The sequence below is a fragment of the Chrysochloris asiatica genome, unplaced genomic scaffold (genome assembly GCF_000296735.1).
Source record: "Chrysochloris asiatica unplaced genomic scaffold, ChrAsi1.0 scaffold00012, whole genome shotgun sequence".
Taxonomy (NCBI): domain Eukaryota; kingdom Metazoa; phylum Chordata; class Mammalia; order Afrosoricida; family Chrysochloridae; genus Chrysochloris; species Chrysochloris asiatica.
The window spans coordinates 490,551-515,976 of NW_006408530.1; the positions used below are offsets into that span (position 1 = coordinate 490,551).

At 37.7% G+C, this 25,426-nt stretch overlaps 1 protein-coding gene across 1 annotated transcript in view; it reads right to left on the minus strand.

Moving 5' to 3' along the window:
• Positions 1 to 4,857: 4,857 nt before the first annotated feature.
• Positions 4,858 to 25,426, minus strand: part of GPD2 (glycerol-3-phosphate dehydrogenase 2 (mitochondrial)) — a 118,883-nt gene continuing 98,314 nt past the window's right edge. The window contains exons 8-15 of the mRNA XM_006834527.1: positions 22,939 to 23,073; positions 22,515 to 22,690; positions 21,851 to 21,982; positions 19,850 to 20,008; positions 9,556 to 9,668; positions 9,393 to 9,471; positions 8,755 to 8,853; positions 4,858 to 5,323 (exon numbers count right to left, since the gene is read on the minus strand). Of these exons, the coding sequence (XP_006834590.1) occupies positions 5,198 to 5,323; positions 8,755 to 8,853; positions 9,393 to 9,471; positions 9,556 to 9,668; positions 19,850 to 20,008; positions 21,851 to 21,982; positions 22,515 to 22,690; positions 22,939 to 23,073 (1,019 nt within the window). The 3' untranslated portion in view covers positions 4,858 to 5,197. The remainder of the gene's footprint in view (positions 5,324 to 8,754; positions 8,854 to 9,392; positions 9,472 to 9,555; positions 9,669 to 19,849; positions 20,009 to 21,850; positions 21,983 to 22,514; positions 22,691 to 22,938; positions 23,074 to 25,426) is intronic.

The window sequence follows — 25,426 nt, forward strand, 5'->3', positions numbered from 1 at the left end:
CTTAACAACAACTATGCACGGAAAGTACTAAGATTCAATTCTATTCTATTTTTCTCTGAAGCATGACATATTGCCTACAACTATAGGAAACACATCTTACCCTTTTTCTCACAACCCGGATGTAAAAACAGGAAGCTCTAACATGGAGCGGTGGGCAGAGTTTGCTCCGCAATGCAATTTAATGCCATGGAGAATGAAGGTGGTTCTGATGATGTTGTGAACAGTATTTTGCTTAGATCAAATGAAAACCTATTTTCGAAGGTCAAGTCTTTAACAAAATAAAAGTTGTTTATTGATTTGGGGTAAGGGTCCACAACCTTCTTAAACCCAGAACCTGCAAGACTATCTTTGGAATCATCCCGCCTCATATTCAGTCATATCATGCGCATTTATCTCACAAGGTAGGTAGCTAATTAGAGACCTAAGATATAAAGTACAAGCACGAAAGGCTCATCATCTCCGCCCCCTATATAGAAATTCTCTCATTAGGAGGATGTCATATCAATTTAAAACTTCGGTTGTTTCCTGCCTCCATAAGTCAATGTCATTGGGTAACATCTGACAATAGTGCTGACACTGACTGCAAAATATTGATGTCACTATCACTTCCTTTCTTTGATTACCATAATTTTTTTTACATTTTGCAAAGTAGGAGCAATGCATTTTGACAAATTTTATGTTGAAAAATGTTTAAGTGCTGTACAATTTGATAAGCTAGACCCATGAAATCTGTTTTGAGCTGCTATTTATTTTCCCCGTGCATTAAGCAAACAGTTCATTGTTCCAGATCCATCTAGGAGTCATCACTTTGGGCTATTCTATAGTTTCAAAGCACCTTCAGAAGCTCACGTACATCTTTGAGCACACACACAACCAGAAGGCAGCACATCTCACCCACAAATGGAAAATATGCCACGTGTATGTGTGCAAATTAAAACCTATAAAATAACATGGACATTAGAAAATTTGTGTTAAAACTGATAACAGCTTCACTGATTTACTGACAATGAAAATATATAGCATTTTTCCTGTCAGAGCATTTATCAACACTTGGCAACCCTGCACTAACTTGACATGTAAGATGATCAAAATGGATTATGTAATCTTTCCCATTCATTTCTATTGATTTTAGTTATGATAAAATTCATCAGTATGCCTGGGAACGCTTGGGCTGAAAGGCTCTGGTTGACCAAAAAAAAAAAAAAAAAGGGAAAAAGAATTCAACACAGTTGTAATAGGACGAATATAATTTTAGACTAGGATTGCACAAATACAGAAGCCATGCCCTAAAGGGTCCAGCAACAAATTAATACAAATAATTCTGGCAGTCTTAGAAAATTACATCTGTGTAAGCAGAGATTCCACTTCTGAGTTTTAAATGACAAAATTCCAAACTAAACGAATTAATGTGTGTTATTAAGCTTAGAGTTTGTTAAATAGTCTCAAACTTCTGTGAAAATTTCGACACTAATCAAAGTTATTTCTTTGACTGCAAGTAACATCAAAATGCCAGCAAATGGACCATTTTAATCAGTTTTATTGATTCATGCTTTCAGTTCTTATTCAGTTAAAAACAAGGCACATTAAATACATCCTCTTATTGCTCTATAAATGCATGCAGCTCATTCTGTATATCAAAAGTAATAAATAATGGCAATAAAACACCAAGACAGTTATAAAAATGACAACCCAGTCTCAAACAAAGTATTTAACAGTCCAATATAGAACAATAACCCAACACAAAACATAAAGGTGCTACATATTAAAACATGCAGGCTATTCACTCCAGTACTGGGCTTATATTTGATAATCTTTAAAAACACATTAGGGCTTTATTTTTCTACTCCCTAAAAAGGACTGATATAATGAGAAACAGTGCAAGTTATAGTTTCATTGACTTCAACATTATTACATTCATATGCCAAAAATCGTTACAAATACATAAAAAAGAGGGAAGTAAAATCAATGACCACCCTTATTTAGTAAAAAGTCAGAATGAAATTTTTGTTGTTGTACAAAAGAGGAAGCTACATATTATGAAACAGACAAAAACAAAGCCAGAAACTGAAGCAGAATAGGGAGCATGCATTTAATAGTAAAAATCCTAAAGTCACACTCAGTATAAATTGATTGAAAGTAAGAATATTGCAAACATTATGATGGATATGAGGCAGACAACCTTGGCTTACCAAATAATCCAGCATTATCACTATTATTATGACTGTGGTGGGGACTATTTATAGGAGTATTCAACTCTCCACCACAGATGGGGGTTCCTTCACCTGAATCCCCTTAAAGGCTCTTGAAATAAATCACTTGATGACAAAGGACAGTCCCTGAACACACCACCCCATATCCCAAGAGAGTCATCTAATATCATATTTATATGAATTGGGGAAAAAATCATTATTTTACACTTGGGATAGGTTTTGAATGGGCTTACACACCTATTTCTTTTCTTTGAATTCAGGTAAAGATGTTGTAAAGGTTTAATTAGGAACTTACACTAAAAAGCCATGATGCTTTATACACAGTAAAGACTTGGAATCAGTTCATTTCCAAGACAGGATCTGGGATTGGTGAATGAGCATATGCTTTAGAATTAAGCAGATTTTAGGCAAATGCAGATATGCTTAAAAGAAGGAAAAAAAAAAAATGTGCTTTTCTTTGCCCTTAAAGGAACTTCACTCATAGCAAAGCGTGCACAAACAAAGTCTGTTTTACAAACACAGATTTGCCCAGGCCAGCCAGGATTTCTAAGCCCTGTCCCTACTGTAATGGTTTCAGGGAGGCTACAAGTCATCCTTATCTTGATCTAACTAGGAGAGAGAGAAAAAGGAGAGCAACAAAGAGAGAGAGAGAGAATACATATACAACATTATGGTATATCATCTGGTATAACATTTTAGAAAACAGGTCTTCACTCTATTAAGTGCAATTTATTGTATTGATAGAAAACACTAAATTGCAATGTCATAAGTCTCCCTTTAACAACAAAAAAAAGACCAGTGTGAAAAATTCACACCTTGAAAGAAAAGATTCACAGTGATACCTGGGAGCATCATTTGCTCCTGGCAAGTATCTAAACTTCACTTAATAGTTAAATGAGTTAAGATGCTGTCTTTCCCTGCAGTTTCTGTTAGTTTCAGTTTGGGGTGAGGGTAGGTGCTCAGATGAGTGAACCTCCAGTGTTTCTATTGTGACCAACAGGCTCATAACTCTCTTAAGAGAGGCACACAGATAGTCTACAATGTTTACATAAATAGAAACAACAGCACAAAAGTGTTTTATGTACCAGTTTAAAAACAAGATCTCAAGCCTGCACAATGAAAATCTGCTGTGAAATAGTGTTACATTTCCTATAATATACGGAACCTGATCTTAAGAAAACCAAAGTGGTAGGTAGTTAACTTCACAAGAGGAAGCACAATGAATATTCAGATGACTCTAGTTAAAATGCCACCAAAATATAGCAAAAGCTCCCCAAATTTGGCTTTAAATTCAATGCATTACTTATTAAATTCACTGCAGACTGCTGGGTGTATGTGAGCGAGGATGTGTGTGTTTCTGTGGGTTGTGCTGCTCTAGTTTTGTGATTGACTGAGAAGTTTTTCCATTAAGGACAGAAGATGACAAAACTTTAAGCAACCCAAATGACCTTGAATAATGCAGTGCTGTGCCTTTTTGCACATAAATACAAATAAAGTGAACTAATATATATATATTTCTACCTGCCTATACTAGATTTGCGTAGTGGTTACGAATCGGGCTGCAAACCTCAAGGTCGGCTGTTCGAAACTATCAGCCATTCTGTGGGAGAAAGATGAAGCTTTCTGTTCCCGTAAAGAGTTACAGCCTCTGAAACCTGATACGGGGTCCCTACGAGTCGGAACCAACTACATGGCACATAACAACAACATACTACGTTTTAGGAGTCCTTGTGTGGTGCTGTGGGTTAATGTGGCAGACTGCAAAGCTGTTTGAACTGCAACGTTGGTGGTTCAAGCTTATCAGCTGCTCCTCATCAATGCTTTACAGGGTTGCTATAGGTCGGAATCTACTCAACGGTCACGCCCCACTTCACTTCTTTTAATCGACTACACAATACTAGGTTTCTTGTGGTTGCTAAGTGTCGCTGATTAGCTCTGACCCATAGCAAATCTGTATAGGGTGGTTTCCAAGGAGCGGCTAGTGAAATGGAACCACCAACATTTGTATTTGTCTGCAAATACCTAAAACATGATGCAATAATTTAATCAAGATAGATTATGTTTGACAATAAAGTGGAACATGCTCCAAAAGGAAGATTTGGGGATTGAAAGTTGGACTGTCATGCGAATATGTAAGCACTTTTTTAACCCTTAAATTTACTACCAGTGTAAAGATTTGAGAAATTTGATCTCATATCATTATATCCAACCTGCCAGTTGAATACTGGTTTTAAAGAAAAACAAAGATGTTCCTATAGCAAAAGTAATAGTCAACGAAAACCAGCAGTGATGGGGCGGGGAAAATGCTAGACGAAACGATGAAACAAATGTCAATGCTATCTTTATCTTGTACCTGTGATTCTGGAAGCTTTTAGAGTTTCTCTTCGGGATGTGCTCCTTAACCAGATCTAAACTTTTTCTTCCATTTCCAGTTTTCCCAGTCAGACTCTAGATATAAACTTATGCAATAAGGTTTTGATGAGGAAGGTACACACACTGGAGGAAGAAGGAGTTGAGAAATATCCAGAAACAATATCATTTCAATAGGGGTCACTCCCCACCTCACTTCTTTCAAAAACAAATGCTACCTACAAGCTTAATGTCTAGAAATTTATGCATAAAATCGTTCCAGCTTCTCTCAATTACTGCCAAAGTATTCTGCCTCTAGAACTGATTTAGAGTAAGTGAATAAACAAATAATAGGAGTATGTCCCGTTTAACAGGTCACAAGACAGATGTAAAGCATGAAATCAAGGTGCCGTGAAAATGAGAAAAAAGATAAAATACACTAGATGTCAGACTGCATAGCAAATACAAATAGAGGGTATACACCAGCATTCTAAAGCTTTGGAATGTTTTCCAATGTTAAAAAAAAAAAAAAAGCAGCTATTCATATCCACTGTTTCGTAGTGGTGTAAGTCATCTCTGGTTGTTACACGGTGATTTGCTGTTCCTACATTTGTTGACTGTGGATTCGCTGCTCAAACTCACAATCCGCCACAACTACGGTCCACTGGGATCAGAACTCTTCCATCAAGGTTCTCTTCTGCAGTTTTCATTAGTATAGCAAGTCGGCTCCCAGAGACTCTTCCTTTTTGAATGGCACTCATCAGCTTAAAGAGAAAACATTCAACAGATTCAGAAGGCAGGCCCGGGACCACTTACTCCCTTCTTCCTGATATTCTAATAGTTACCATTGCAGGAGGCAGAGGTGCTCCATCAAAAACTACAGCAGATGTTACAAGCTCAAATAAGAAGAGCACAGTTTTTGCACATTTCAAAAAGGAGGGATGGGGATAGATATGTTACTACTATTAGAAATAAAACAAAACAAAAAATTCTGACATGTATCTAGCAAACCAGGCTGTTTTTTTCAAAAGCAAATCTAGCATATAACTTTTTGGCTTTAAATATGCTCAGGGCAAGTCTTTTTTTTTTTTGGAACAACTCAAATATTGGATCTTTATCTCATTTGAAAATCTTTTCAAAAAGGATCTCTAGGAAATAAGGTAAGCAAACTAAGACCCATATTTATCTACCTTTTTTTTAGTGTTACTGTACTTGACTATTTTAAGTCTTCCAAATCCAAATTCCTTAAAGACGTTTTAAAGTAATTTACATTTAAGTCCTTGAAAATGGACCCAGAGATCTACCTTAAGAATTAAAAGCACTCCACAGCCCATATTTTATCTAATTCATTTTTATCCAATGGATAAAATCAGAATTAGTTTTGAAATTACATACAGTCAGCGGGCAGAGGCCTTTAATCTGGTAGACACCCTGTAATTATAAGCATGGGGAATTTTTTGTTTTCAAGTTGATGTGATTTAACTATTTGTTTTTCTTGATCTCACTTCCCTTCATCTTTTAAAATTTATTTATCTTGAAAATACCTGATTTATCTATTCACTGGAAAAGTGTATATAGAATTTTCAAAATATGTTGAGGGCTACAGTTTTCGGTCCAAAGAGATCTATTTTTAAATGGCTGTGAATGAGAGTGAGAGGCATTTGCCAAAGGGCCAATCAGAATCTCATGACCTTATTAAAAGCTGTTTCACAAGCTATTGGTTATTAAAGATGGACTTCTGTATGCAGAAGTATCATTAAACTACAAGTTTAAAAATAGAGTCATGTAACCATGCAATATCTATGGTGATCCTTCCATGAGGATTACTGAAAAACCAAATTGATATTCAAAAAGATGTTTAAAGGACAGATATAAGCTCTTAGTGTTATAAGAAAAGGAAAATATTTTATTACCCCTCCCAAAGAAAGCTCCCCTGAAAATGTACTTTATACCTAATGAAGGATGCTTTAACAACAAGCAATGCGGACAGCTAAAGGTTTATTGTTTTGCCTCAGATTCCATGAAGACTTTCAAAGTTTATTAGAACTAATAAAACAGATAGCACTTGAGCTTTGTTTGTGTAAGCATAAGCAATATCAGATGTACCAACTTCTAAAAATTCAGTTTCCTTTAACATAAAAAAGTATCCAGAAACCATTATCAAAGAAAAAGAGGCATTTGGGTCTGAATATATTTCATAAGAAATAGTATTTTTTTAATTGAAAATTACATTCTGTGTATTTTACTTGATGGAAACATGAATAGTCTCTTTCACTTAGAACTGGACAAGAAACACTCAATTATTAAAAACGTCTACCAGAAAATCTGTAGACAGTTTATTTTCTATGTGTTTATAACTCTATTGCACTAAAAAAATTTACTTGAAGTCCAAACCACAGAATATATGTTGTTGCTGTTTTAAGTGTCATGGAGTCTGGCCTAACTCATAGCAACCCTGCATAGGGTTTCCAAGGAGCAGCTGTTGGGTTTGAACTGCCAATCTTTTGGTTTGCAGTCCACTGATGATCCTACACTGGCATACCAGAATATATACTTGTATATAAAATTAGATTCTTACTGTTTCCCAAACCCCAGGTCTTTCCACTCTAAATGCTGTTGTTAAGTGACATCAGGATGGTTACAACTCACAGTGACCCTGTATAGGGTTTCTGAGGAGCAGCTGGTGAGTTTGAACTGCTGACCTTGTAGTTCAAATCAACCTTGTGGCCTAGTGATTATCCTAAATATTGGTGTTTAATTACAACATACCTGAGAAGAAGCATAGTCATGTCTCTGAAGAAAAGTTTTCTAAATTCCCAAGACAAATATTCTCCAGAAAACTGCACAAAAGATGTACTACATGGTATCTAATTACCGAGCATAAATTTAAAACTTAATTTAAAATGTGCATTTAGTTAAACAGTCAGCTAAGACCCAAACATTCTTTTTCTAATGCTGGACACAACCTGTGTAATATTTCTGCATTTAGATTCAACAACGCTCTTATCTGCAGCTCATCTCCAGAGACACAATTACCATTTCCTTTGCCTTGATCTTGTTTGTTTAACTTGACACAGTGAAGAAAGGGCTGACATTGACCAAAATCCCCAACATTAATTTATTTCATGTTCAGCATTCATCATTGCCATGGTGCAAGCAAGACCTGGCATTCATTTGAAATACCTGCCCAAGAAGTACTACAGAAAAAAAAACACCTGGTTACTCGGTAACTAGTTCTTTCTTCCTACGATCAGAGTCATGTGGACAACTACAAATAATGTAGAGTTTGTTTTATTCCTCTTAAGGAATTTTTTTTAAAGAATACTATCAAACAACTGATTGAAATTAGAGTAACATGAAATTTCCTTCAATAGTTGAAAATTGGAAATGAAAATGTTACAGTCTTAACCCCAGAATGGAGTTCTGGTGGGTGTATAAGATAAGCAATGGACTGCTCACAGCAAGGCTGTTAGTTCAAATTTACCAGCTGCTCCTCCAAAATCCTATAAAGGGTCGTGATGGATCAGAACTGACTCGACGGCACTCAGCAATGTAACAACAACCCCAGAATACAGTCCTGATGTGGCACTTTAGGATGTGGCCCTGTAGGATAAGCACTGCACTACTAACTGCAAGGTAGGTGGTTCAAATCCACAAGTTGCTCCTCAGAAACTCTATACAGGAACCAACAGGATGGGATTAATAACAAAAACCCCAAAATACTTCCATTTGCTCCTCACATTCGTTACAATGTAAGCATCTAATCACTACATTCTCAAATGAATATTATTGTCAAATTAATACAAATACAAGTTTTTTTAAAAGTTTCTCCACAAAATAATTACATTCTTCTTTAGGAATACTGTGTTGCCTCTTTTGAAGTTGGGTAGAAAACAGCCCAACAATGACATCCAACAGCATATGCCTTTTGAAAGTGTGCATATTATTCTGCCTTTGAATCCATAATTAACTTGGATTTAATCTAAAGAGTCTAACCCAAGAGAATATTTCTTATAAAAAGAAAGAAAAAGAAAATGTACCAAGTCTAAACCTTGAGTTCAGACATATCAGCTTTTGTTGGCTGAAAGCTTTCTCCTTATTTTCAGAAAGAAGTGACACACTTGAACATCCATTTATTATAATGACAACCAAAAGACAAAAGGTTACATGCTTGTTTCTTTTTATCACAACTCACCTGCAAGAATTCATTGAGTTCAACCTGTCCATTTTTGTTCAAATCTACTTCATTCAGAATTTCATGTAGCGTATTTTCATCCATTTGAATGTTGATACTCTAAAGAAAAAGGAAAGAATAATGCTGCGGTCTAATTAAAAATTACATAATTCTTTTATTCATCTTATTAAACTTTTACATTTTAAGCTATTACTTGTAGAAAGTATTAGATGAGAAAAAATTATATATCTTTACACTATTCTGCGCCCTGGTATGGCACTGTAGGATAAGCAGTAGACTGTGCTAACTGCAATGTTGGCAATTCAAACCCACCGGCCGCTCTTGAAAAGCCTACACAGGGTCACTGTGAGTCAGAACCAACTTGACAGGGCACAATAACAACACCAATAATTACACTATCTGCTATTTAACAATTATTGTTGTTGTTGTTAAGTGCCATCGAGTCGGTTCCGACCCATAGCGACCCTGTAAGGGTTTCCGAGGGTGTAAATCTTTACGGGAGTAGAAAGCCTCATCTTTCTCCCACGGAGTGGCTGGTAGTTTCGAACTGCTGACCTTAAGGTTCGCAGCCCAATTCGTAACCACTACGCTACCAGAGCTCCTTATAATGAACCAAAAAACATATATATACACATTACCTCTAATACACGCTGAACATCAACGGTGGTAATAAAGCCTTTTTGGTCTGCATCAAATTTATGAAACCGCTTCTTGTACCTGGAACACAATATTAACTAATAAGAAAATATACTTACATGGGAGAAGGAAAAAAAAGAAGCCATGGAAACATATTACAAATACCTGTCAATGTCTGAAGGCAATAGGCTAATTTCAGAGCGATCTGTTAGTTGTTCTGATCGAGATTTATAGCCCATTTCATAATATAGAAACTTCTTCGCTGTTTCAAGTTCTTCCTAAAACACAGATGCAAATAAAGTTCAAAGATTTATGGAAAGAATTATCAAGCCCTGCATCCATTAGTCTATAGCAAAGACCCAAAAGAACAAGTGAAGCTGATGCAAATAACAATACTGGAACCCTAGACAATAAAAAAGAGTAAAGAATCAAATTGAACACTGACAGGAAGGAAAACCTGAAAAAAGCAGAGAACAAGGAGTAACATGGAATGGTGAGGTTCCGTCAGCCATCCTGACTCAACGTGACCATCTTAAGAAGACAAAGCCAGTCATGACCTGGGTGAAGAACATGGGAGGCAATTTCATGGCATTCCCATAAGAGAGAGAGAAACTGTATAATCACACCAGAAAAGAAGTAGGGTGAGCAGATCATGATTTACATCTAAGAATGGAAAATACACAAAAGGAGAGCAAGAATTACTGGGATCCTGCCATCCATGGAGCAGCAAGGGTTCCAGAATTTAGAGCTGGATAAACTTACAAGTGGCAGTCCACAGCCTCTGGGTAAGTGGTATGCACAAGGAGGTGAAAGGTCTTTCACCCAACCAGACCCCAGGGGTAACCCCAATCCACACATTAGGTCAGGGCAAGTCCCAACTTCTGTCTATAGCAGACAACACCCATATCTGCTAATTGGTGGGATGCACTCCCACTCTCCCTCCCAACCCCACCCCACCCCCCAACACCATCCTGATTGGAATCAGCAGAGGATCTCGCACCCAGACCAACTGCCCAACTGGAGAACACATAACAAGTCATCCCCTCCCTCCCTTTAGATCAGCCCTGTCCACCACTCCCTCCTATGCACCCAGCAAGTGATACATGTGGTCCCATGCACATGCTCACATGCCACCAACGGCCTTCTGGGCTTGGTGAGTGGCCTGCTGAGAGAGGGAGGTGATGTCAGTACAACTGCAGATGTGGTGGCCTACAACTGTTTACCCTCTACCTTTCTTGGCAAGAGGCTGTGGCAGCACAACCCCACGCAAATCTGCCAGCTGCTCCTGTTCTTTTCCCTCTACTCAGCGACAGATAGGAAGCATGTGACTGTACCCAAGCCAGCCTGCCACTTGCATACACCATCTAGCAGGAGGCAGTGACTATGCACCCTACCACAGCCAAATCACTATACCTGCCACCCTGCCCACAGGATGAGTGCCACTGCCTGCTTCTGCACCTCTGGACCGACAATAGAAGGTGGCCAAGCCCCACCCAGCCCATCCGCAGTCCTGCTGCAAGACCAGTGAACAGAGACCCCAGCTCACACACATAAGCACTCTAGACTCGTGATCAGAGTAGTATACCTGTCCCACCGGCCCAGATACATCAAAACAAAACAAAATTTAAAAATCGGATGCAAAAAACAATGTATTAATAATGCCTCTGAGACAGCATAAAATACCAAATCACCTAAAGGAGCAGGACAAGATGGCTCTAGCAATTTACCAAAATAAAGAATCAGAAAACCTCTTTAAAAAAAAAAAAAAAGTAATGAAATTACTTGATAAAGAACTTAAAACAATTACACACAGGGACTTCCAAGTAATCATGGTAAATACAGACAAAACCAAGAAAAACACATACAAAATGCAAAAGCATTTAAAATATATATACGAAAACAAAATAGACAATTAGAAATCATACAAAAACAGTAACCCAATATCCAGATGATTAGCTCCCAAAATGCAGAAATAGCTTAATAAAAAGACAGAGAAGAAGAATCAAGTCACTGGAAAACAGAACCAGCAAGATAGAGGAGAAATAACACATATTTAGAAAAACAATCCAAAAAAAAAAAATGAAGAAAAATAAACAAAGCAAGCTTTAGAGTTATGTGGGACACCGGCAAGAGAAATAATTTATGCATAATCAGAATTTCAAAACAGGAGGAGAAGATAAATAGCACAGAGAAAAAAATTTAAGACTTGTTGGCAGAAAACTTCCATGAAAGATGAGAAGATACCCATCCAAGAAGCAAATGAAACCTCATACAAGATAGAGTCTAAAAGAAAGTCACCAAGACTTATCATAATCAAACTTCCCAAAACCAAAGATTAAAAAAAAAAAAAAAAAGATTTCTAACAGCAGCTTGGGAAACATGAACTACAAAGGAGAACCGATAAAATTAAGCTCTGATTTCTTAGCAGAAAGCAAGACGGTAAAGCGACAGCATGCATAAAAACCTGAAAGAAAAGAATTGCTAACCAAGAACTGTATAACTAGCAAAATTTTCTCTCACACATGATGGCAAAATAAGGACATTACCAAATAAAAAGAAATAAAGGAAATTTTAAAAAGAAAAACCAGATCAACCTTGCAAGAAATATTAAAGGGAGTCCTTTGGACAGAGAACCAACTACATGCAACAATAAACTGAGATTAAGAAATATGACCGTATCAGCCGGACGTCAACCCAGATAAAAAATCCTCCAAAATAAAATAAAGCTACAGTGAAAGCAGGGAACCAGACACGTTAGTCTATAAAAGCTGACAGCTTCAAAACAAAAAGAGGGGGAAAGTGGCATAGTTACAAATGACCATATGGAGAGGAAATCAAGGTGGTATCAAGATATAACAGACTGTTTTAAACTTAGGAAGTAAAAGTAAATTCCAGGGTAACCACAAAGAAAATAAATAAATCTCACCAAAATAAAAAGGAAGAAAATCATAAAGATTCAGTAAACACAAAATCAATATCATCAAAGGAAATGAAATGAAAATCTGTAAACAAAAAGAACACATCACAGAAAAGCAGAAAGAACAAAGAAACCATGATTGCTACAAACACACACAAAGCATAACAAAGAACAGTTAATTCACACATATCAGTAATCATACTGAATATAAATGGGTTAAGAGACCAGTGAAAAAACAGTGACAGAATGGATGATTAAAAACAAAACAAAATACATAGTCTATCAATATGTTGTCTGTCTACAATAGACACACCTTAGACACAAAGATATAAACAAACTAAGAAACAAAGGGTGTAAAACCTGTATCATGCAAACTAACCAAAAAAGAAAATAAGTGGCAATATTAATGTCTGATAAAACGTGTTTTACAGCAAAATCCACCACAAAAGAGAAGGAAGGACATTGTATAATGCTTAAAAGGCAAATTCATCAAGAGGACATAAACATAATAAATATTTATACACCCAATGACAGAGCTCTGCAAATGACAAATTCTAATAACACTGAAAAGAGGAATAGACAGTTCCACAAAAATAGTAGGAGACTTTGATACACCACTTTTAATGACAGGCAGGACAACTAGAACGATACTCAGCAAAGATGCAAAGACTTCACAGACATATGTGCAACATTCTACTCAACAGCAGCACAGTACATATTCTTCTTCAATGTAACTGCATCATTCTCTACAATAGACCACATTTTAGTCCTTAAAGCAAGTCTCCATAAGTTAAAAACACTGAAATAGTACAAAGCATCTTCTCTGATTAGACCACTAGAAAACTAGAAATCAATAATGGAAGAAAAAGGGGAAAAAATCAAATACACTGAAACTGAAAAACATCTTGCTTAAAAAACACTGGATAATAAAAGAAATGTAAAATGTAATTTTAAAAATTCTTAGATTCAAATGAGATTAAAAGCACACATATTCAAACCTTTGGGACACAGCAAAAGCAGTGATCAGAGGTCCATTTATAGCAATAAACACACACATTTTTTAAAAAAGAGGAAAGAACTAAAATCTATAATTTAACCTTAAAACTCAAACAAATAGAAAATGAGCAGTGAAGAAGTCCATGGCTGCCCAAAAAATGGGAATAATAAAAATTAAAGCAGAAATAGATGAAACATAAACAAAAGAATCAACAAGTTCAGATATTTGTTCAATAAAGAATCAATAAAATCAACAAACCACCTGCCAAACTGACAAAAGAAAAGGAAGAGAAGATACAAATAACCCAAATGAGAATTGAAATGGGTGATACTGCAACAGAATGAACTGTTAAAAAAATAACAAAATACTATGAAAAATTACTCCTACAACTTGGAAAACCTAGAAGAAATGGGCAAATTTCTAGAAACATATTACCTACCTAAACTAACACAAAATAGAGTAGGAAATCTGAACAGATCCATAACAAAAGAAAAAAATTAAAGAAATCATAAAACAAAATAAAACTACGAAGCTTTCTGCTCCCATAAAGATTTGCAGCCTCGGAAACCCTGTGCAGCGTCACTATGAGTTGGAACCAACGTCATGGTACTTAACAACAACAAACAACAAAAAAGGCCTGTCCTACATGACTGCCCTGGAGAATGCTATGAAGCATTCAGATAAGAGCTGACACCAATATCATTCAACATAGTCCAGTATATAGAAAAAGAAACATGCCCAAAGTTAATCTACAAAGCCAGCAAAAATCCTGACAGTAAAACCAAGCAAAGACGTCACTAAAAAAGAAAAACACAGACCAATATCCTTCATGAACACAGATGTAAAAATTCTCAACAAAATTTAAGTTATTGAATTCACCAACATATCAAAAATAGTAATACATCATGACCAAGTGCATTCACCTCAGTTATGCAAGGATGGTTCAACATATAAAATCAATTCATGTAATCTGCCACATGTGGAAAACAAAGAAAAGGAACCATTTGATCATTGCAGTCAAAGCAGTTGTGGGCTGCAATTAGCAGCCTAACCCCCAGCACCACCAGGGCTCCTTCCATAGCCACTGTTACTGTTGTTGATAAGTACTGTCAAGCTGGTTCTGACTCACAGCAAACCTGTACAGGGTTTCCAAGAAGCAGCTTGTGGGTTTGAACTGCTGACCTGGAGGTTAGCAGTCCAGTACTTATCCTACAATGCCACACCAGACTCTCCTTAAGTCATTATTGTTGTTAAGTGGTGACAAGTCGGTTCCAACTCAATAACCCTGTATAGGACTTCCCAGCAGTTCAGATCTTACGCTATAGAGCCACCAGGCTCCTGACCTTTAGCCACTGAAAGAGATGCAAATCAATACTAGGATAAGACCTCACTTCTGCAAGAATGGCACGAATCAAAAAAGCAATAAATGCTGGCATGATTGTGGGGGGAATGGAACTCTCATCCACTATTGGAAGAAGGTAAAATAATACAACTATGTATGGAGAATGATATGACACTTCCTTAAAAAGCTAGAAATAAAAATATTGTACGATCCAACAATCCCACTAATATATATGTTGTTGTTAAGTGTTGTCGAGTCCATTCCGACCCATAGCAACCCTGTATAGTGTTAACAAGGAGCAGCTGGTGAGCTTGAACCGTCGAACAGCTTTGCTGTCTGGCGCATTAACCCACAGCGCCACACCAGGACTCTAAAGAACTGACTGGGAGACAGGTAATGTCTGGAAGAGTTGGGGAACATTTAGAGAAAATGACACAGCCAAAATTCCATCAGCTACTAATTAGAATAAGTAAAAAGTTAACTCAATGGTCAGAAGTGTTTGGGAAATTCTAAGTTAAACAGATGATTTTTTTTTTTTTCCTTTAGAGCATAATAATGTGGGGACTTTAAAATGCTTCTGTGCAATATTTCTCACGAGGATGATGCGTTGTTGTTAGGTGCTCTGGTAGCGTAGTGGTTACAAATCGGGCTGCTAATTTCAAGCTCAGCAGTTCAAAACTACCAGCTATGCTGCAGGAGAAAGATGAGGCATTCTGCTCCCATAAAGATTTACCTCGGAAGCCGTATATAGGGTTGCTGTGAGTCGGAACCGACTCCACGGCACACCACCACCACTACTACCATATATATGGTGTTGGCTGGATTTCTGTCTTAAACTATTCTAAACATTTCTCTGGTGTGGCACTGTGGGATAATGAGCTCGAATGCAAAGTTGGTTTGAACTACAAGGTCAGCGGTTCAAGCTCACCAGCCGCTTCTCAGAAACTCTATAAGGGTCGCTATGGGTCAGAACCGACATGACAGCACTTAACAACAACAAACCTTTCTCCAAATTTTAGAAATATACACATTTCTTTGAGGCATATAGGTATTATAAACCCATCAGAGTTCAAGATTCTAGAAACTATGAGCTATTTATTATTCTCTAAAAATATCTAGCATGATGCTCAATATACAAGTCACTCATTAAGTATGGACTGCTAAAAACAACCACAATGCATCTCCAGAGAGTTATTTATCACCTCGTTCCTCTTTCACTTTTGCAGGTTAAATAATCCCAATGCTTTTAACCTTTTCTCAGAAGTCCAACTTTCTAACCTTTTCATTTTTTTTTCTCTCCTTCTCCTTTGTTCTCTCTAGACTACCCACAGTTCTCATTAATACTTGTATGTCTCAGATACTGAATACTAACTGTAGGTCTTTTACTTCTTTTACTTTGTGGTGGGGGATGGGAGAATAATCCTAGCACATAAATCTGTTTATAAAAATTAAAATGAAGTTAAATCTAGTTCCCCCAGGAGGGCTGAACACAACTGGTTTACAGAGTTTTCTCCCTCCTTCCTACCTCCCACTGCCTAAATTCCTGGCACAAAAATATGTTCCTGCATACTCAAATCATCCCAACCATAATTCTTAGATGAACGCAGAATCTGCTACATGGGGAAGTGACTGGCAGTAGCAGAGGAGTACATTTTATATTCTGTCTGTATATATCATTATACAGACCACATCAATACTGGAAACCAGGGCTGCTACAGTAGCGGTAACAGGAAAGGATAGAGAAAGGGTATGCTCTAGGAAAAGAATACTTGGATTTTGCCCTAGTTCCACAATAGACTGGTCATGTGAATGACAACAGGAATTTCTCCAAGTCTGTTTCCTCAACTATAAAATGAGAGTAAGAAAAGGAAGAAAATGTTATTCAGATGGGGGGGGGGGTTACTCTTTTATAATGCTAGTTAAGGAAAGTCTCCCTGGAACAGAGAATAGTAGGATGTGAGAGAAAAACCAGGAGTATTCTCAAGGGAAAAGCATTCCAGGCAGAGGATCAGTAGGTTTTAAACATGGAAAAACAACTTGACCTGTGAAATGAAAAGGAATGAAAGAAGAAGAGTAGGTAAAGTGAGAGGGATGGTGAGGGGTCAAAGGATGGAAGGCCTTAGAACCACCAAGATGACATTGGTTTTATTTTGAGTATAAAGGAGGGTTATTTTGGAGAAAAAATAAGAGAGCTTGTGAGTTACCCGTCCTCATTTTATTAACCTATCAGCAGCATGTGGTATGATAGAACACTTCCTTCTTGAAATACTTCCTTCCTTACCTTCTGAGACACTGCTCCGTCTTCAGACTTCTCTTATCTCCTCCAACCTCACTAGCTGTTACTTCTTATTCTCCTTGATTCTACATTATCTCCCCAACCTCTAGACTTTGCAGTAACTCAGTTTTTTGCAGGGCTGAGCCTTTGGACCACTTTCATTATCTAACTGCATTAATCCCTTAATCTCATTCTGTCTGATGACTTAAATACCAACTCTCAAATTTTTAACTTCAATCCAGACTTCACTTATAAATTTGAGACTGACATGTCCAATGATCTGACTTAGGTTTTAATAGAATCACTGAAGTTGTCAAAGCAGAGATACTGGGTATGTGGAGGGAATCAATTACGTATTTCATGGAAGAAATGATAGTAGCCTTGGGAGCAACCGAAAGTGCTACGAAAGGGTTGATTCAAACAATTATTTGAAAATAAACAGGATACAGTTTGATGGTGAATTTAGATATAAAGTATGCATCAAATTTGTTATTAAGGTTTAGGCGAGCAAACAAAGGGTAGAAAAAAGTGAGAAGTTAATGGTCTTGCAGGAAGAATCTCAAAAAGGAAGAAGGAACCAACTGTCTAATGTTGCTAACTGGTTGAGTAAAATGAAGATTGAGAGTTGATAAGTGTATTAATCAACACAGAGGGTTTGGTGAGCCTGACAGGAGCTACTACAGCAAATTGGTGGTGAGAAAGTCTAATTAGAATGGTTTCAAAAAGATGAAGGAGAAATGAATTGAACCCAATGAATATAGACAGACATTTTGAAAGAATATATGAAATGCTTCATAAACCTCCCCATGTAACTATGTTGTTGTGTTGTTGTCAGGTGCCATCGAGTCGGTACTGATGCATAGTGACCATATGCATAGCAGAACGAAACACTGCCCAATCCTGGGACAACCTCACTATTGTTGCCATGCTTGAGTCCCTTGATGTTGCCACTTGGCTAATCCATCTCGCTGGGGTTCTTCCTCTTTTTCTCTGACCTTCCACCTTACCAAACATGATATCCTTCTCCAGTGACTGGTCCCTCCTGACAATATGTCTGAAGTATGAGAGATGAAGTCTGACTATCCTGGCGCCTCCAAGGAGCACTCTGGCTGCACTTCTTCTAACACAGATCTGTTGGTTCTTTTGGCAGCCCATGGCACTTTCAATATTCTCCTCCAACACCATAACTCAAAAGCATCAGTTCTTCTACGGTCTTCCTTATTCACTGTCCAGCTTTCGCATCCATATGAGATTATTGAAAATACCAGGGCTTGGGTCAGGCACACCTTAGTCCTCAAGCTGACACCTTTGCTCTTCAACACTTTAAAAATGTCTTAGTTTGGCTTAATTAAAAACCCAGAGATCCACTATTTATTATGATAAATAGCCCAGGCCTGTATCATATAGAGGAGCACAGTGGCTCTGTATGATAAGAAATGGACTGTTTAGTGATCAGCTGTTCAAACCCACCACCAGTCCAGCAAAGATTCACAGACTAGGAGATCCAATACAGGGTTGCTATGAATCAGACTGAATCGATGGCACTTAAAAACAACAACAACAACATATTGGCTCTGTAGGATAAGCACGTACTAGTAACCACAAGGTTAGTGGTTCGAGCCCACCAGCCATTCCCTTGTAGAAAGATAAGACTTTCTGCTCCCATAAAGATTTACAAGCTCTGAAATCCTATACAGGGTTCTATGAGCCAGAATCAACTCGTTGGTAGTGAGTGAGAGAGAGAGAGAGATTACATTATTTTTGTTGTTATGTGCCACGGAGTCAGTTCCAACTCATAGCAACCCCGTATAGGGTTTCCAAGGCTGTAAATCTTTATGGGAGCATGTGTCTCTAAGAGAGAAACAATCCAAGTGTCCATCAACAGGTGAATGAATAAACAAAATGTAGTATATACATGCAATGGAGTGATATTCAGTCATAAAGACAAATGAATTTCTGAGGAATCCTACCTGAATTACCCTTAAAAAGATGCTAAATCAGACACAAAGGATAAATACGATATGATCCCAGTTATATAAAATATGTAGAATAGGAAATGCATGGAGACAAACTTTCATTGCCAAGGCTGATCGAAGGAGAGGATAAAGAGTGATTGTATTGCTGTGGTAGTGGTGGTAGTTCTGGGCTGTGGAGTCAGTCCTGACTCACAGGGACCCTGTATACGGTTTCTGAGGCTGTAAATCTTTATGGGAGCAGAAAGCCTCCTCTTTCTCCCATGGAACAGTTGGTAGTTTCAAATTGCTGATCTTGAGGTTAGCAGCCCGACTCATAACCACTACTGTGTAAAGTGAGGAAAAACATTAGAAAATGGATAGTAGTGGTGGCAGTACCACAATATGAGGATCATGAATGTCATTGAATTTGTCCATTTAAAAATGGCTAAATGGCAAACTTTTTCTTACATTCATTTACCACAATAAAATGAATTAACAAAAGAGCTGGCGACAGCACCAGTGGATGTGTTTTCAATACATTATTGTTCACTTTAAATTATTGTAGCTTTAATAAAGAGTAGTAAAAAACAAACTTAATTGCATATTGTGCTGATGAGGCAATGCTGAGAAGAATGTCTAGAATAATCAGGAAGTTGCTCAAAAATGTTCCTAAAATTTTCCTTGGCATGCAACATCATTTTGTGCAACTATCATCTGATGATTCACTAGTTGATGTAAAATAAGTTAACCATTTAAATAATAAAACAAGAGTAAGTAAGAAGTAAGATGGTAATAAATGTACTAAATGTACTGAATTGTTCACTTTGGTTAGTTTTTTTGTTATGTGCATTTCATTTTAATGAATTACCTTTTTTTTTTTTTAAGTATATTAAAAAGTTTATCAGGCTCTATTTATTGATCAACAAACAAGCTTATATTAAGAACTGTGGTTTTGAAACCTTCTTTAGAATACCTCTTTCTTATAATCATCCCAATTCAGTTCTCTGGCCATCAGTTCAACAATCCTGGGCAGTGCTTCCTCTGCTGCTTGGACATTCAGGAAGGCCAGTCGAGTGCGACGTGAAATCATATCCACAGCAGTGCAGGCATACTCCTTAATTCCGTATTTCACCTGCATTGGAATTACAGAGAAATCTTAGCTCACTACTTTTCTTAACACAGGATATTAAGTTTATATATCTATATATATCATTCATGATTAGGAAAGAAAGGCAGTACTTTTTTCTATATAGTCTCTGGTTATCTTGAAGGCATGAGATCAAAAGTGGCAACACACAGTTCTCCAACCATCTGCCAAAGGCTGCTTGGGAAACAGGATCAATTGGAGAACAGTCAATGCCTTCTTCCTGAATTAAAACCTCACAGAAACATGCAAACTGCATCACTTCTCACTGCCATCCAAGTAACTCCTTACTCTTTGTTTATATATAATAACCAGGTACCAGGTGTGGTGCTGCAGGCTGATGCGCTGGACTGAAAAGTCACTTGAACCACAAGGTCGGTGGTTCAAGCTCACCGGCTGCTCCTTGGAAACCATATACAGAGTCAGTATGGGTCAGAAATGACTCAGCGACACTTAACAAAAACTACTGAATCAATGAGTCATGGTGACTCATGTGTGTCAGAGGAACTGTGCTCCATAGAATTTTCAATGGCTGACATTTTGGAAGCAGATCACCAGGCTTTTCTTCCAAGGTGCCTTTCATATAGCAGTCAAGCGCTTAACCATCTGCACCACTCAGGGATCCTAATACATAATCTAGATGCTGATTTACAGTACCGAATACACAAAGGACAAACATAAAACTGTTATGGTCTTGTCTCTTAGGCTGTACAGAGTTTTCTGTCTTAGAATAACAAGATGACAGAAGAACTGAATTCAAACATCAAACAAAGGCTTTTTGTTGTTATTGTTACATGCCTCTGAGTTAGTTCCAACTCATAGTGACCCTGCATAGGGTTTCTGAGGAACGGCTGGTGGGTTTGAACTGCTGACCATGCAGTTAGCAGTCCAGTGCTTATCCTATAAGCCACACCAGTACTCTAAAGGCTTACGGAACACCAATTTTTTTAAAGCACCAAACCAAAGTAAAACCTTTCATTAGGCCTGCCAATATTAAAAAATATACACATACAGAGAAATTGGCAAGAAAGTTAAGATCAGTAACAAAAAGTATGCTGGACAACCTAAGTGTGTATGTCCAACAGACCTGAAAGCAGCGACACTTAAACAGACACATGCACACCAAAGTTTACGAGAGCCAAAAGATAGAAACAGCCCTTATACTGTAGGATAAGCACTGGCCTGCTAATCTCAAGGTGTAAAGTTCAAACTCACCAGCCACAAAGTAGCTGTGAGTTGGAACTGACTGGACAACACACAAGAGGAAGAAGAACAGGAAGTAATAGTTCACTGCCTGATCACCATTCCAACTTGTGGTAACCCCGTGTGCTCCACAGTTTTCTTGAGAGCAAATCACCAGGCCTTTCGTCTGCAGAACAGTTGATGGGTTTGAATTGACAATCCTTAGGTTAGCTGTTGAATGCTTAACTATTTATGCAACCCATATAAAACATTCTCCCTGTTGGCATACTACTGAAACCTTGTTGAAAAGTTAGGTGTTAAATCAAAGCATGTCATCAGGCAGGCCATGAGTTGGCACAAATGAGAAGACCTACAAGTTCAAACAAGGAACAAACAACTGTGAATTGGCAAGACATGAGAAAATTCATGAAGGAGAAAGAAATCCATATTTTCTATAATTATTAGTGCCACTCTCAAATGCACTTCAAAATTAAAATTCTGTAGATGAAAATACCTGTTTGAGACAGACACTCCATGCTTTAGCGCCATCAAATCTTAGCTAGGTATACTTTTTAAAGACGATGAAAAATAAATGGATGAATATTTTCCCTTGGTGGACAGGAAGCTGACACATGGCTACTCACATACCTCAGCCTCAATATATGGAAACTCTGACACAAGACGCACTCCAACAATGGGCCACCTTTTTCCAGTTACACTTGCCATTTTGGCCACCTCAAAAGCCTTGTCTCCATATGTGGTGGCAAGGTGTTGTGCCACCTAGAGAAATAAAATTACATTAGGCAGGTACTTTTAATATCAAAAGTAGAAAGCAAAACAACAAAAAAGGTACATGCTTATCTCATCCGTTTTCTCACAACCTGTAACTAGCAGTTCTAGGAGAGCATTCCATTTGGATCTTGTAGGAGGAAACCACTTGCAATGCTTAGGCTAGAATTACCTCTACTGCACATTGTATACAGAACTGATGAAGCGTCAGCTTTCTTCTGCTCATGATATCACTTCTGACGAAAGGCCTTCCTTGTGCTTGACACAGGAAGAATTTGGGCTGGTTGTTTGCTGGAAACGAATCAATTATACTAATAGGTTTTCCAATAAACACTAAGATGAGCATTGCTTTTTTAGATACAATCATCTCTCTCTCTTTCTCTTAGTTCAATTCTACACTATACAGATAGGAACATATCCAGAAAAAGAAACTCGGATCAGGAAAGTCACACCGTTGCTGCTCCTGAAATCAGCAATACTAAGATTAGGTAAAGAAGAAGATAGCATGGCCATGTAAACCCACCTCACTTTCAAGTCCATAATCCTGGACAAGCCTAATGTAGAGTGTAGGGCTCCAATCTTTGCCCCCCTGAAGGAAAAGCCCAACTGTTCTGCTGGGACCTGCTTTCAAATTGTGCACCTTGATAGCAGCATCTATAGTATCTTCTGCCATGGATCGGTACGTTGTCCACTTTCCACCTAAAAATGATTTAATATCTAATTCACAAGGTCATCTTTCCCCTTATTTTTTCTTCTAATAACTATATATGAACTAATTAATAGCAAACACATCTAGCTTTAAAATAATCAAGGCAAATTACTGTATAAGACTTAGGATCACTGAAAATAAAAGACCTTTATTCATTACAGTTAAAATAGATGTGGTGTGACAACTGAATCCAAGCTCATATGAAAGCACATTCAAATAATAGTTGATTGTCCCATACCTGCTATAGTTATAAGGCCACTGCCACTGACATCAACAACGTGATTCCGGGAGATTGACTGAGTATCTGCAGATTTGGGGTCTGTAACAAGGGGACGAATACCACTCCATGCGGCCAGGACGTCCCCTCTTCTTACTGGCAAGGATCAACATAAAGGATAGAGTTGAGTAAGAGAACATGTGAGTGTGTACTTTAAAAGGGAGGGAGATCCTATATGTAAGAATTAACTAAGTGGATAAGTGCAAGAAAAACTGATCTCGAATTCTTTCATTGCAAAGACAACCTCCATGAAAAAGAACTTAAAAAATGCTTAAAAATACTAAAAAGAAAGTAAAGGATACAAATGATAGCAATTCTCTAACTGAGAAACACTGGAAGGAAGTTAAACAGAAGGACAGAAAAGAGAAACAAAACAAAAACAAACCAATAGTCTAATGACTTTCTATGTTTCTTTCTAGAAAATATCTTGCTATCTCAGAAAAAACAAAGGTCCTTATTAAATGAAACAAGGCAATATGAGGACATCTTCTCCCCGTATTAACACCAGCCTCTTAATGAAGATACAGCAGTCATCTGACATGTAAAATATTGTATTATTTAATCTCACAAGGTCCCATATTATCAGTGGTGATTATTATTCTCACTATACAAAGGAGAAAATAGACTGAAAAATTTGACAACTTGCCAAAGGCATACATCTTACACATGGTGGAGCAAACTCAGGATCCAGTTCTTGCTGACTGTAAGTCCATGGTCTTAACAACAAAATTTATACTGTCTCTTGCCTATTAATAATTTCCATATTTTACCATTTTGCTTTTTTGCACCCTTGTGTGGCACTGTGGGTTAATGTGCCAGATTGCAAAGCCATTTGAACTACAAAGTTGGCAGTTCAAGCTCACCAACTGCTCCTCGGAAACCCTATACAGGGTCACTATGGGTTGGAACTGGCTTGACGGCATTTCACAACAACAACAACAACCTTATAACTACCACAGAGCAGCATGTTGGCTCCTCCCAGTTGGTACACAGTACTTATGGAACATCAGGTGGAAGTTTTTAAAATAAGATACCACATAAACTTTCCTCATGATCACTGCCAAAACACAATTACCCAACTATACCAAGAATTTATGAACTGTATAATAACTGCTAGATGGCACTTAACAACAACAACAATAAAATAATTAGGGAATGTGTTGACTCTGTAGGATAAACAGTGGACTGTGAGCCACAAGGTGAGCAGTTCAAAACCACCAGTCACTCTGCCGGAGAAAGATGAGGCTTTCTGCTCCTTCAAAGTTTATAGCCTTGGAAACCCTATACAGCGTTATGAGTAGGAACTGACTCCACATCATTTAACAACAACAAACTAGAATCAGGCAACTGCTGATGTGCATTCATTACTGACCCCAAAAAATGGCAAGGACAAATAGTTTAGTTGTGGTTCCAGTGCTAAGGTACAACTAGACTCAGGGCAGTTTTCAGGATCTACTCTACTTCCTTCAAACCACCTTCTTCTCCATGTCAGAGCTGACCATGTATACCAATTCTGAAGTTATATAACAATGTAGACCACGAAGGAGATTGTGAATGGCATCTCTACCTGGGTAATCAAGAATGAGCTTTTACGTCAACCATGAGTTGTGGTCATGTGTGACATTTTTCTATTTCTTACTACCGACCCATTTAAAAACAAGCCAGTTGCCAACAAGTCTATTCTGATTCCATGGTGACCCCATATTATTCAGAGTACAACTGTACTCCACAGGGTTTTCCCAGCTATGAGCTTTCAGAAGCAGATCACCAGGTCTTTCTTCCAAGGCATATTTGGATGCACTCCAACTGCTAACCTTTCAGTTAGTAGTCCAGCACTTAACCATTTGCACCACCGAGGAAAACATCAAGTCAAAAGGAAGAAGTGATACAACTCATTAAGAAAATATTGTACATACACTACAGAAGTACCAGGACTTCTTCTACCAGCTTATTACTATGCCTTAGTTCGAATTAGGAAGTCCCAGGAAGGGAACCCAATTCTGTAAGCACTCTGGCTCCACTCAACCCTTGGTCATGCCCTCTTATACAGTGAATATCTTGCATAGCTATATACAGCACTTTCTGAAAAGTATTTAGGTGTCAATCTAGCTGACACTTGTGTGATTGATCATAAAGGCTCCTTTCGACAAATAAACATGTGCCTGTCTGTAGGTAAAGACACCCCCAAATAAGTTATAATTGTCTGATGGCAGATAATCTGTCTTGACTGCAAGTGAGAATTCAATTTCTAGAAAAGATCATTTCCACTAATATCTTACATGTTTCAATATAGCTGCTGAGGGCCACACACTAATAGGTCAGTAATGGGAAAGAAGAGGCATCCATACAGCTCTTTGCTTTTGTTGTTAATTGCTGCCAGCCAGTTGGTTCTAACTCATAGTGATCCTGTGTAGCATTTCTGAGGAACAACAGGTAGATTTGAACCAAT